This window comes from Lactuca sativa, chromosome 9, assembly GCF_002870075.4.
Source record: "Lactuca sativa cultivar Salinas chromosome 9, Lsat_Salinas_v11, whole genome shotgun sequence".
Lineage (NCBI taxonomy): Eukaryota > Viridiplantae > Streptophyta > Magnoliopsida > Asterales > Asteraceae > Lactuca > Lactuca sativa.
Window position 1 is genome coordinate 95033688 of NC_056631.2, and position 14196 is coordinate 95047883.

Here is a 14196-nt window from a genome sequence, read left to right on the forward strand (position 1 = left end):
TATATATATATATATATATAAATTATATTATGTTATATATGATTTTTTATGATATTAATTATGTATAGTATTAATAATCTAATATATAAATTTTCTATAAATATATAATATAAATTATACATAATATTAAAAAACCGCTATATCACTACTATACCACCACAATAACCGCGATTTCAAATACCGACATGTGACCGCTATTGAAATTTCGACCGCGATAACTGCTTAGGTTATCAATAACTCTGAAGACTACTTGAAGTCTGAAGACCACATTCATCCGTAGGGCACAGGTGGGAGTAGGGCAAATGGGCCTAGTTATTTATTTAATAATTCTAAACAATAATATTAAATAATAATAATAATAATAATAATAAGAAAAGACAAAAAGAAGGGTAATCTTAATTTTTTTACATGTCTTCTTCCAAGGAATGGAGTAGGGACCAAAACTATAAGATTTGAAAACCAAAATAACCTTTGGTATCAATTTTACAAAACTATGATAAAAGTTGAAAGAAAAATGCTTACCATATAGAACCATAACTATAGAACCATAATGCAATTTCTTCTAATTTATTTTAACTTAAATCATAAAAGAAACCAAATATTATATTATTTACCTAATTTGGGTGGGGCGAAAAGAAAACGCCATTATCATGATTATTGTGGGAATCATTAGTTTGGTATCAATTATGATTTATGACGCATGATTGGAGTTGTTTGGGCGCGCATAGCACCAAAATGCAAGTCCGTAGTGTCCTAAGAATTGACTATTGAGCTCATTATTGTAACCACAAAGAGAATTTTAAATGGAGTTGTATAGTTTTTTATGTTATTATGTATGGGCAAAGACAAAACGATAATGAATCATGACATGATCCTAATACGTTCATGACCTTGGATACGTGTTGTTTGTCTGGTTGACGTGGAATCTACACAGCATGGGTCCACCTGCGACGCCGCCACCAGCCAGCCTATAGCACATTAGCACATGAATCATGAATCCCCACCGTTTGTATCTCTTTCGCTCGATTTAGACAAGCAAAGATTGAAAGATGATAAACTGAATCCTCACCTACTCAAAGCAACACCGGAAATACGCCGTCTCCGGTAATGCTCGACTCGATTTAGTCGTCGGAGTTCGATTTAGTCTCCGGCGGAGTCAATTCTGTACATCAGAAGTTCAGAACCACCGTCGGAGAGAATGGGGATGTCGTGGGAAGACGTCGTTTTGATCGAGGAACGGAAAAGTTCCGACGAACCAACCGTCGTCACGGTGAACTGCCCCGACAAGCCTGGGCTCGGTTGTGATCTTGTACGGAATGTACTCGAATTCGGACTCTATGTCACCCGTGGAGGTTTTCCCCTCTTCTCTCTATTCCTATTGTAACTAATTGTAATCATGTTATGTTTAAATCACCTTTTGAGATTCTTTGATTTAGTATGAATTTCATAATTTCAACATTCAAGTTTCAACAACGAACCCTAAGATTTCTTTCTGCATCAGATTTTTCTACAGATGGGAAATGGTGTTACATCGTGTTATGGGTTGTCTCGAGGCCATGTTCGCTGAAAATTGATTGGGAGAGCTTAAAACAGCGGCTTTTATCTTGTTGTCCATCGTTTTTGCCTGCGTTTTATCTCAATCAATTACCCGATTCTTCTAAACCACCTCCAATTTATCTGTTAAAGGTCTTTTCTCTTGATCGAAAAGGGTTGATCCATGGTAACCATTAACACCATTCTATCTTTTTTTTTCCTTCTGAAACTTCATTGACATATAAAATTCCAATTTTATAGATGTTACACAAGTTCTTTGTGAACTCGAGCTCACAATTCAAAGCTTAAAAGTAATGACAAACCCAGATGGCAAGGTCTTGGATCTCTTCTTTATCACTGATCACTTGTAAGCCTTTTTGAAATCTTATATATATTTACACATGTGATTGAAATAATATTTGTTGATGTTGAATTTTTTTAGGGATTTATTGCATACAAAAATTAGAAGAGAAGAAACATGTGAGCATTTAAGTGGTGTGTTAGGAGAGTATTGTATAAGCTGTGAACTAGAGTTAGCAGGACCTGAATATGAAAGCCAAAAAGGGTTTACTTCAATTTCAGAAGAAATTGCTGATGAATTGTTTAGTTGTCAGCTTGCCACTAAGGAAAATGATGCTGTTATAACGGTTGATAATTTAATGAGTCCAGCTCATACTTTGCTTCAAATACAATGCCTTGATCAGAAAGCTCTCATCTATGACATTTTAAAGATCTCCAAAGACTGCAATATCCAGGTATATATACTCATCTTCACTTCCATCACATTAACAGCTAAGAAATCTATTTGATGTTTGAAATGAGAAGGTTATCGTGTTTTTATTCAGATTGCATATGGAAGAATCTCTAGTAGTGTGAAAGGGTACCGAAGTTTGGACTTGTTTATACAAAAAGATGATGGGAAAAAGATATTGGATAAGGAAAACCAAGTTGCTTTATGTTCACGTCTAAAAGAAGAGATGCTACATCCATTAAGAGTCATCATCACAAACCGTGGCCCGGATACAGAACTTTTTGTTGCTAATCTCGTTGAGCTTTCTGGGAAGGGAAGGCCGCGTGTTTTTTATGATGTCACATTTGCATTGAAGACACTCGGAATATGCATCTTCTCTGTGAGTTGCATAGCATTGTACTTTTTTTTTTGTTATTAGGAGATTATGCGTTTAAAAGTTTATGATTATAGTTGTGTAAATTGTTTTGTATTTGGATGACATTGTTATAATTGGGTGTCTGCAGGCTGAGGTTGGCAGACACTCGACTGCAGAGCGCGAGTGGGAAGTTTATAAGTTTCGATTGGATGAAACTCGAGGATTTGTGTTAATGAGCAAGCAAGCTAAGATGGATGTAGTTGATAAAGTGAGAAGAGCACTAATGGGATGGTGAATGAGATTACAAGGGTTTATCATGGATTCATGATTATGAATGTGTTGTTATTGGTGACTTAATTTTGACCATGTGATTTGTGCATTCTTTGGTTATAAATATTATGGTTGTTGTACCATGATCAAGTTTAATATTTTCGTGTTCTATGTTTGATTTTATCATCTATGGGTCATGAGAAGTGATTGAGCAATAATTAATCTCTCCAAAAATTGGAACGATATAAATACATAACACATGCTAGAAAGGTGCATTTAACACATGCATAGATATTTGGACTTTTTAAGGGTGGTTTTGTTGTAGGTGTATTAAAAAAAAATCTAAAACCGAAAATAGGTTAATCATATCAGTTTTTAGTGTAATTGAACCAAGATCATCTTTACTTTTCAATTAGGTGGCGATTTACGATTTTACTTGCACACAATTAGTCGAAAAAACTAAAAAATTTAAAAAATTATGTTTTGTATACTACCGATACTATTCTAACCAACTAAAGTCACACCAATTTAAGATATTTGTAGACGAAGAAAATAAAGAGAAAATAAGAATTAAGCTAATTTTCATAAGCTTTTTCCAAATATCAATTTCGCAACCTTCTCAAAATGGACCGTAGCAATGCGGAATGCGCTTTGGTCTTCTTATGCGTAGTTCCTGAACATAAGCAAAGAAAAGAAAATAAGGAAAGAAAAGAAGATTAGGAAAAGAAAAAGATTGTCTTTTGTATTCTTGAGTTGGAAAGAAGTGAAAGCAAAATTAATCATTTTGTTCTTTTTTCAAATCCATCCAAACAAGAAGGAAAGTTAGGAGGGAAAATGATCATTCCACTTCCATTTTTTAATGAAACTCGGGAACATCATTTTTTTTTTTACTTTTTTCTCGTTACCTTTCTTTTCTTTCGTTAAGTTGAATTCGGAAACAAAAACATATTTATTTGACCTCATAAGCGAGACCACCACCCATTTCCCAATAGCATGTTGCCACCTAGAGCTGTGAAACTGACCACAATGATGCCTCAATTTAAACTATTTTTTTTTTATATTTTTATGATCTTACTAAAATACGATTTGAAACGAATAAATAAAGAAGATTACAATGAGTCAATAAAATAGTTATGTTTTACTCTCGTATATTTCATATATTTAACCTTTACACAACAAATAATAGAAAAAATGTCATATTTTAGTATATGCACGACACCTGTGTAAAAATATTTATTTTCACAACTAAAATATGGTGTTTTCGTAGTGTGTTCTGCGAAATTGTAATTTCTTATGAGCACCAGATATTGCAATTTCCGAGGTACTAAGAAATTTAGTGTACAATATGACTATTCTTCAGTGGGATATTGAGAATTGTAATTTTCCGATGCATAATATGACCATTTCTATGTGCATACTATTGATAATTATAATTTCTCATGGATACTAAGAAATTATCACTTCTTACTTCTTAGTATAAAATATGGTCATTTCTTAGTGAGTACTAAAAGTTGCTATTTCTCACAGAATAATATGAACATTTAGGCTATGTTTGGCGGACTAGCTGAAAAGCTAGCTGATGGCTGAAAAGCTAACTGTTAAATAAAAAGATAGCTGATAGCTGAAAAGCTAGCTGATAAAAAATAATGTTTGGTAAAACTAGCTGAAATATATTAAATTACATAAAAGGACATGTAAGAATATGTGTTTCTATAATTAATTAAGGGGTGTATTTGGAAAATTTTAAAAAAGCTCCTAAAAAGCTAGTCTAAGTAGCTTTTCAAAAAGCTAGCTTATAAGCTACTTTTTGGCTTACCAAACACGACAACATAAAAAAGCTCGAAAAATAAGCTAGCTTATTAGCTAGCTATGGCTCGCCAAACACAGCCTTAACATTATTATGTGAAAGTTAATCGATGAATTTCAATCAAAACATTTATGAAATAACAATTCATATAACTAATAGAGTATATAAATATCATCAAATAACGATTTATGCACTAATGATATCTAAATCCACAAGTTATATAAATATCATTGATATTTCTAATTGATGGAACCTTGTCCCCCGTAAGACCTTGCTTCTGCTTCAGTTGAATTCTTCTTGGTTGCCTAGTCACTACTGCAAGATCACAGAGAACGAGGGTCGTCAGCCGCTTTCCGGGAGGAGCTCCCGAAAGAACGCTCCGACGGTCAAGTTAGAGGATGATTTAGGGTTTGTGTATACGTTCCCCAAAAGGGCCAGAGAACTTACCTCGCTAGTCTGAGAATGCATCCTTTTCTACCTAGCGCTCCTGCCTGGTCCGTACCAGACATGATCGCTTTTTGGGGAGACAGGATCAGAGGCGCTGATTGGAGGGTCGTGTGCCCTCAACCGCTAGAGCGCTCTCATTGGCTCCAACGGTAATGCTCTGATCCCACTGTTTGTCTCCTGACCGTACCTTTTTTCTTGGAGCAAGGAGCGTCACTTGGTGGGCGCGAGCCTTCCGCATAGGCGTTCCGCTCCCAGGGGCGCCAGCGGGCGCTGAGCCTGTTGGGCTGGGTTTGGCTGGTGTGCCCGGCTCTAGGGCTTGGACGCGTCTCTGTTGTGCTGCCCTAGGCACACCATCAAGTCCCCCAGTCTAGCAGCCGTAGCATTGCAGCGCTAGTTACGGCGTTCTGGACTTAATTAATTGACGCGTGTTCGTTTTCCTCTACCCGCCACTCCGTTTTTAATGGCGACGTGACTGCGCATGACTGCTGGCAGTTATATCATTACGTCAGACATTTAAATGTCCCGCCTCTTCCCCTTCTTTAAGAGGGTATCTGCACAGTTTCTTTCGCTTCACCCGTTCTTCCTTTTCTCTTCGTGCTCATTTTTCTTTCCCTTTAATGGCTAACCTTCCCGGAATCGTCCCTTCTGCTGCCAAGTATCGACAATTGGAGGCCACGTATGGATTATCCTCCTTAGAAGGTGTGGAATTTCCTTCCCGTAGCTCTAGCATCTCTTCCCCTCCTCCTGGCAAAATTGGGGTTTTCCTGAAAACCCTGGACGCCGGTATACGATTTCCCTTGACGGACTTTCAGGAGGAAGTCCTTTAGAAGGATGGCTGTAGTCTTCAGATGTTGACCCCTAATGTTATCAACAAAGTGGTTGCCTTCGAGATGATCTGTAGGGCAAACGGGTACCTTCCCGACTACTTTGTCTTCAAGTTCTTCTTTCGATTCTGCATCACCGGAGATAAATGTACCTTCTCAGTCCGGCGAGGGGGGGCATGCCTTAGTTCCCAATGGGCGTACCCCCAAGAACTGGCAGGATAAGTGGTTATGGGTGAACCAGGAGCTGGTTGGAAGTGGCCGCTATCGTGCCAATGCATTCGCTGATACCATTCCTAAGCTTTTCCCCCACAACCAGGGTGTTGCCGATTATCTGAAGAGTGTGCAGGTATTCGCCGAAGATTACTCTGAGGCGCTTCTTTCTGGTGTGGGGATGAGTCTTTCTTGGAGGCGGCGTGGCAAGATGGCGGTGTTCTTCTCCATTGCTGATGGTCAGTGTAGTATCTTCCCCCTTTTCTTTTCTTATTTCTCCCCGTTGCTTCCATGTTTTTAGTATCTCCATTCTGCTTTCCCCAGGCACTGAGTCTTCTTTGTCTATGGATGAGGTGTTGCGTAACCGCTATCGGGGCAAACTGGAGTTTCGTGAGGTAGATCTGGTCGATAGCCTTCCCCTCCTCGCCGAGCAAACCGGCTTGCTCTGACCACTACTCCTCCTATTCCTCCAGTAAGCTCATCGGCGTCCAAGGAGAATCCGCTGCGTGCTCGCCCCATCTCCTCTGCCATGCCCCTGGGCGGCGCTCCCTCTTCCTCCCTGGAGGACAATGAAGATAGCAAAGAAGGTGTCATTGCTGATGTTCGGCGGATGCAGGCAAAACGGAAAGCTATGCAAGCCATGGGCGAGCCGGTTACTGGCGCTCCCCCTGCCACCAAGAGAGTGCATACTACGCGCAGCTTTTCTCGCCTGCTGAGTTCGATGAGTTCCGCACCAGTGAGTTCCACATCCACTGGCGTGGTTGTGATTCCCGATGATGACGTGCAACAGTCTGAGGGAGTCGACAGGGCGACTGAACAGCCCGTTATTTCAGATTTTTCTTCCATTCCTTCTCCAACTATTCCGTTTGCTCCCTCCAAGCTTTCCCCGACGAAAGGCTTTGGCCCCCATGGGCCAGTTAGTTTCCAATGACGGTGGCCCTGGTGATGGTGCTTCTGAGTCTACAGTCTTTGTGCCATCTTGGGATCTTCGCGATGATTCTCGTCTGTCTGTTCGTGCCAATGCTCTGGAATTCTCGCGCCACGCCTTCCCTCCAGCTGCAGTTGAGGATATGGAGGCGATGGGTAATCCTGCCCTTGCTCACAATATGGCTTACGCTGCTGCACAGGCCATGTTTTATCTTGTTGCAGGTTCTCGGCGTATCCAAACCCTTGGCGAGGTGGGGGCCACACATGCCACCTGTGGATCGCGTGTGACTAGTTTGGAGCGTTGTCTGAATGAGCTTGGTGATGATCTTCGCTCTTCTGAGAAGAAATGTGAGTTGCTAGCATCCGAGAAGAACATTCTTGAAGAGGCTAGGGTTGCATTGGAAATCAAGGTTGATTCTCTCACACAAATGAATGAAGGCTTAATGATCCAGATTGAAATTCTTGAGCGTGATGCTGTCGATCGCGACAAGCTTGTATCGTCACTGCAGTCAGATGTGGATGCTGTTCGACGAGACTTGGATTGGTTGTTGCATGTTGGTGTTGTTCGTATTGTTGATAAACTGATAGAGCATCCTGATTTTACCAACGCCATCAGTCTTATCCGCCATGCTGCGTACATGGCTGGGGTCGAGTCTGTTCAGAAGACTTCAGGTGGCGGTGGGAGCGGTTGTTGGTGCATCGTCTGTTGGTCCCGTAGTTAGCATAAATGATGCTCTTTTGTCCTTCGCTAGTACGGATCATGCGATTCTGTTAGGTTTGGGGGAGGTGGGTATTGAATGTTTGCGGGAGTTATGCTCCTTTGGTGGTTCAGAGGGTACGCCTGAGAGTACTGTGGGTCATGAGATGGTGTTGGTGACGGGTGTTGATATGGAAGGTGATGGTAAGGATCACGGGTCTGGTGGTGGTGGTGAGCATGATTTTGGGGCAAGTGTTGGTGATGGTAACGTTAGTGAAGTGGTTGTTGATGATGGAGAAGGCGATGGTAGGGCGATTGGAGAAAATGCTGGAAAGAGTGTTGGGGTGGAGGCTGTGGTGGGTGAGAAGGATGTTCGTGGGGATGGTCTGGAGTCGTAAGGTTTCTTTTTTCTGTTGGTTTAGTATTTGATGTTTTGATGTGTAATGTTTGAACTTCTAAAACAATATTTCGCTTTCTTGGATGTACGTTTGGCCTGTTTTAGGCATTATCAATTGCCTGCTTGTTTTGTTTAGTTTAGTTTTTTTTTTGCTTGCTTGATTACTATGCGTTATTCAGGATACACAGCGCCTTGATGCGCCGGGCACTTTGTTTTACCCTTGCTACTATTGGCACACTAAGTGTCTATATTGGACGCACTTAGCATCCATGATTGGGTTTCGCATGTGATCATTCAGTCATTAGACTAATACACTAAGTATATGAAGATCTGCAATTGCATTGTCATTTCATTAACCGCGGGTTTTTTGAATACACTAAGTGTTGAACTCATGATGCTTAACATGGTATTTTTAAATACACTAAGTATTGGACTCATGTCTCTTAGCATGGAATTATATATACACTAAGTATCGAACTCATGTCTCTTAGCATGGAATTTTGAATACACTAAGTACTGAACTCATGTCTCTTAGCATGAACAAATATACTCTAAGTATTCAGGGTACGATGAGCTCAATGAGACGTCAACCAACTGGGTTGCCTCCTTTTCTTCCCTTGCCTTAGAAGAAATATTTCTTTAAGTTTCTAGCATTCCATGTTCTTGGACTGGGCCTTCCTTCCATTGTCTCCAACACGTATGCACCGCTCCTATTTGCCTCCGTGACTCTGTATGGGCCTTCCCATGTTGGGCCCAACTTTCCTTGAGGTTGGGCTCAGCTTGCTTCGTTTTTCCTCAAAACATATTCGCCGACTTTGAAGGCCTTCTCCTTTACCCTTTGGTTGTAATATCTTTCTGTTGCATGTTTATATGCGGCTTGGAGTACACTCGATTCTTCACGCTTCTCCTCTAGGATATCTAGGTTTATCCTCAGGTATTTTACGTTGCTTTCCTCATCTTTGTTGGCCGCCATCAGTGTGTTCACTGCTACCTCCATGGGAAGCATGGCTTCGGTTCCATACGTCAAGCTGAAAGGGGTTTCCTTTGTGCTTTTCCGTGGTGTAGCTCTGTATGACCACAACATCATTGGTATCTCTTCTACCCAATTCCCCTTTGCTTTTCCCAACCTCTTCTTAATCCCATTGACAATGGTTCGGTTGGACACCTCCGTTTGGCCGTTCGCTTGAGGATGTGCCACCGATGTGAAGCGTTGGCTTATCCCTTTGGCGGTGCACCAATCTTTGAACATGTTCTCAGCAAACTGCAAGCCATTGTCGCTGATGAGAACCTTAGGTGTTCCGAATCTTGTCATGATGTTTTTCCATACGAATTTTATCATGTGCCTCCCAGATATGCATGCCAGAGGCTCAGCTTCAATCCACTTTGTGAAGTAGTCCACAGCTAGGTGCTTCTGGGAATGGACCCACTATATTTATGCCCCACTGGTAGAAAGGCCATGGGCTGGATATGTTGCTTAGCGGGTGTGACATCCCCAATTTCACGGCCAGAAAAGACCGATTTGTTTATGCTTTGTTTTATAAAATCAGAGTAAATTCTTTTGATTTAAAAGAGTTGCGGAATTTGTTCCCAAAACAAAACATGATAAGAGTTTATCAAAGCATTTCTTTAAAGAAATGTATTTTCATTATATAACAAAATCTCTGGATGTCATGTTCAATACAGACCAAAAGCATAAACAGAACAAAATAGACCTTAAAAAAAGTTATTTATAACTACTGATCTATAATCCAAAATCTTTCGTCAAGTCCACCAACTTATACTCTTGTGCCATTACCTGTAATGCAAAGAAAACTGAGTGGGTCAGGCTTGGGAGCCTGGTGAGCATATAGGGTTTTCAACCCACAATAAATAATTAATTTAATTTCAGCAACCAATACTAACCCAATTACCCATTCCCGTTATTCTCACCTTACGTCCCTAAGACAACTAACACAAGGGACCTAGTCTAAGAATATTTTATCGGGGCGACAACACATGCTTCGGGGGTTCCTCAGCAATATAAGTCAAATAAGGCAACCATGAGGGGGATGGAATACAGCGAATGAACACCCAAGTTCATTAACACCTACAGGTTATGAGCCTGCTAGCGTTCCACTGGACTGTCTAGAAAAGTCCGTGGTCGTCATCTAAATTCCGCTAGATGACTGGATTACAATGACATCGATGCCTCTCGTCCTTTTATCATAAGACAACTATCTACCCATGTTCTACCCAACATTTTATTAGATAAAATATACATTTTTAGACACAGTTTAAAACATGTATAATATGTTCATTCAAAACACATTCCAGATAAAAGATGAGGCACATAAACATAACACATATTTCACAGAGAATAAATTATATCTATGAGATTAGAAGATAACATTGATACACTCACATAACACATATACTTAGTACATTAAATCGATACTTGTATAAAATCGTGCATTTGAAAGAGATTAGGTACCCCCTTCAAATCAAGACCAATATATAAACACATAACACGTATTTCATAGTAAATACTTAATATTTATGCGTTAGAAGAAAGTAACTACACACTCACAACAAACATATACTTAATACATTCAAACAATACTTGTATTAAAATCGTGTTTATGAAAGGGACTATACACTCACTTGATCAGAAGACGATCGGACAGCACTACGACTTGCAGAAGTAGTAATCCTCAGCAGATCTGGAAGATCTCTTCAAAAATCGAACTTCTCGCGGGCAGAGCTTCGGCTCGGGAACCACACTTCTCGGGATCTTCGGGATCTCGGGACTTGCCTCGGGGCTAGAGAATAATACCGGGGCTTCGGGGTATTTCTGGCACGCAAATCGATGCAAAACGGGAGAGAGAAGAGAGAAAATAGCAACCCTAAACGGCTGACCCTTCAAATCTATTTATAGGGCAAATTTGGCCCTTGCCACGTCGTGGGCTTGGTCGTCATTGCATGCATCATCCCAAGTTGCATCTGGGGGCCTCCCAGAGGTGTCAGGAGATTTGCCACGTCGTGGCACTGCTTGCCACGTCGTGGTCTCTGACAGTTTTGGGGTTTCGCGCCCCGAACTTCAGAAATTCATAACTTTCGCATACGAACTCCGTTTTCGACGTTCTTTATATCGACGTGAAGGTGAGATTATGATCTACAACTCTCGTTTAGACTCCATTGGCTAATTTTGACTTTATTTTTAATATATTATAAGTATATTACTTATGTATTATCTTTAGTAGGCCGGGACAGGAAAACTCCGTTCGAAATTCATAACTCCTTCATCTGAACTCCGTTTTCGTCCGTCTTTCCGTCGTTGCACTACTATAGATGAGATCTTCAATTCTCATTTAGATCACTAAGGATAGATATCTATCTAACTTAAATTCACTATTTACGTCGCGCTAGGTCGTGTCGGTTCTGTCGCGAAACTTCGACACGTCATAACTTCTTCGTTATAACTCGGATTTTGGCGTTCTTTATATGCACGGAAACCTTGTGACATATACTAACTTGGTTAAGATTAATCCTTCTAAATAACCTTCCATCAAAAAGTCATTTTGATGTTTATCGTCTCTAAATTGACTAACCCTGATCTACGGGCGTTACAGCGGGGCCGAGGGGTTCGCCTGGACTGGGGCATAAGACTGACATGCCCCACATTTCCTGGTTACTTCTATCACATCCTGCTGTATCGTTGGCCAGTATATCCCCATTCGTAACACTTTGCCCATCAAGGCTCTCGCCCCTTCGTGTGCACCCACTTGTCCTGAGTGTGCCTCCTGCAATATCTCTACCCCCTTGGCTTGATCCACACATTTTAACCATGGAGACGTGAATCCCTTCTTGTATAATTCTCCATTCACCATTGCGTATGAGGGAGCCTTTATACGTATTTTCCTGGTTTCATCATGATCGTCCGGCAACACTCCTCTTTGGAGGTATTCCCGGTATGGTGTCATCCATGTGGGTCCAACGGGGGTTAGGGTGTTCACTTGTTGCTCATCTATACTCCTTTCTCGAAGTACCTCTACTAAAACTTTCTTTGATAGGTGGTCAAAGCATGTGGATGCCAGCTTACTCAAAGCATCTGCTCTCTTGTTTTCGCTTCTGGGTATCTACTTGATTGTAAACCAGCCGAATGATCCTACTAGTTGTTTCACCATCTTTACATATTTTCCCATTCTTTGATCTCTTACCTCGAAACTTCCATTGACTTGGTTTGCTGCTAACCTCAAGTCGGTTAAGGCTGTTACGGCTTTCACACCCACCTGCTTGGCTAACCGTAATCCTGCAAGAAGTGCTTCGTACTCTGCTTCGTTGTTTGACGTATGGAAGTCGAAGCGGAGGGCATAGGTTACCTCCTCTCCTTCTGGGTTAGTCAAGATCAGCCCTGCCCCCGAGCCTTCCCTGCTGGATGCTCCATCCGTATACAGGGTCCATGAACCATGGTCAGCCGAGGCCTCTTCAACTACCCACACCTTCTCTTTCGTCAGGTTCCCTTCGTCTGGAATCTCCAGTAAGAAGTCGGCCAGCGCCTGCCCTTTGATGCTCGTTCTTGGGCGGTAGTTTATGTCGTGTTCCCCCAACTCAATTGCCCACTTGGCCAGCCAGCCTGACGTCTCTGGCTTGAGCAAGATCTGTTTAACGGGGTAGCTTGTGAGTACCTCGATTTGGTGTGCCACGAAGTATCGCCTTAGTCGTCTCGCGACGTAGATGAGTGCTAATACCAACTTTTCCAGTGTGGGATAGTTGAGTTCTGGTCCTTGCAATGCTCTACTAACAAAGTACACCGACCTCTGTTCCCCCTCCCTTTCCACAGCCAATACCGAGGATATCGCTTCGCCTGACGTTCAAAGATACACTTGTAACGTTTCTCCAGGGATAGGGGTGGCCAGAGTTGGCAGCTCGTGTAGCGCTTCCTTGATTTTCTGGAGCGCCTTTTCTGCCTCATTCGTCCACTGGAAGTTGCTCTTCTCAATGCACCCCTTTAAGGTATGGAACAATGGTATGGCCTTGTCAACGGATTTCGAAATGAACCTGCTTAGAGCTGTAAGCTTCCCGTTCAGACCCTGTGCATCTCGGAGGGAGTTTGGGGTTGGCGTCTCGATGAACTCGTCAACCTTGGTCGGGCTGGGCTGGACGCCTTGTCTGGTGATATAGTATCCCAGGAATTGCCCCTCTTCCACTCCAAACGTGCACTTGGTTGGGTTTAGCTTCATCTTGACCGCTTCTAATGTCTGGAAAGTTTCCTCAATGTCTTGCAGCATCTTTTCCTCATTCGGGCTTTTAATTACCATATCGTCCACGTACACTTCGATGTTCCTTCCAATTTGCTTAGCGAATATCGAGTCAACCAGACATTGATATGTCACCCTTGCGTTCTTTAATCCGAAAGGCATCTTAGTGTAGCATAAAGTGCCATGATCTATATAGAAGGTTGTTTTCTCTTCGTCTTCCTTGCTCATCAAAATCTGGTGATACCCCTTATATGCGTCCAAAAAGCATTTTAGTTTAAATCCATGTAGTGATTCTACTTTCTGATCGATCTCCGGGAGGGGGTAACAGTCCTTAGGGCACGCCTTATTTAGATCGGAGAAGTATATGCATATATGCCACGATCCATCCTGTTTGCGAACCATAACTGGGTTCGCAATCCACGTTGGGAATATTGCCTCCCTTAATATCCCGGCCTCCGTCAGCTTAGTCACTTCTGCATTACTCGCCCTGTTACGGTCTCCCCCTTAGACCCTCTTCTTCTGCTTAACTTCTTTTACTCCTGGCCTGATCATCAGTTTGTGTTCAACGACCTTCCTTTCTACTCCCACCATGTCTGTAGGAGTCCATGCGAACACATGTTTGTAACGTTTAAGCAAGTCGACCAGCGCTCTTCTCGTGTGATCTGGGAGGTCACATCCAACACTGATCGGCTGATCAAGGTGTCTTTCATTGATTACTTCCTTCCCCTTTATAGGACTGCC

The 14196-nt window shown here is 41.7% G+C and overlaps 2 protein-coding genes across 2 annotated transcripts; one reads left to right on the plus strand and one right to left on the minus strand.

The window, feature by feature from the left end:
* Nucleotides 1-982: 982 nt before the first annotated feature.
* LOC111885172 (ACT domain-containing protein ACR9) lies at nt 983-3092 on the plus strand. The gene is made up of 6 exons (XM_023881456.3): nt 983-1352; nt 1502-1720; nt 1795-1900; nt 1976-2288; nt 2379-2663; nt 2788-3092. The coding sequence occupies exons 1-6, from the start codon at nt 1199-1201 to the stop codon at nt 2932-2934; spliced, it is 1224 nt and encodes a 407-aa protein (XP_023737224.1). The 5' UTR covers nt 983-1198; the 3' UTR covers nt 2935-3092.
* An 8728-nt stretch (nt 3093-11820) lies between these two features.
* On the minus strand, nt 11821-13857 carry LOC111885192 (uncharacterized). Its single transcript, XM_023881471.2, has 3 exons — nt 13287-13857; nt 12415-13061; nt 11821-12333 (listed from the first exon to the last, which is right to left on the minus strand). Exons 1-3 carry the CDS (start codon nt 13855-13857, stop codon nt 11821-11823), a joined length of 1731 nt encoding a protein of 576 aa, XP_023737239.2.
* Nucleotides 13858-14196: the final 339 nt, after the last annotated feature.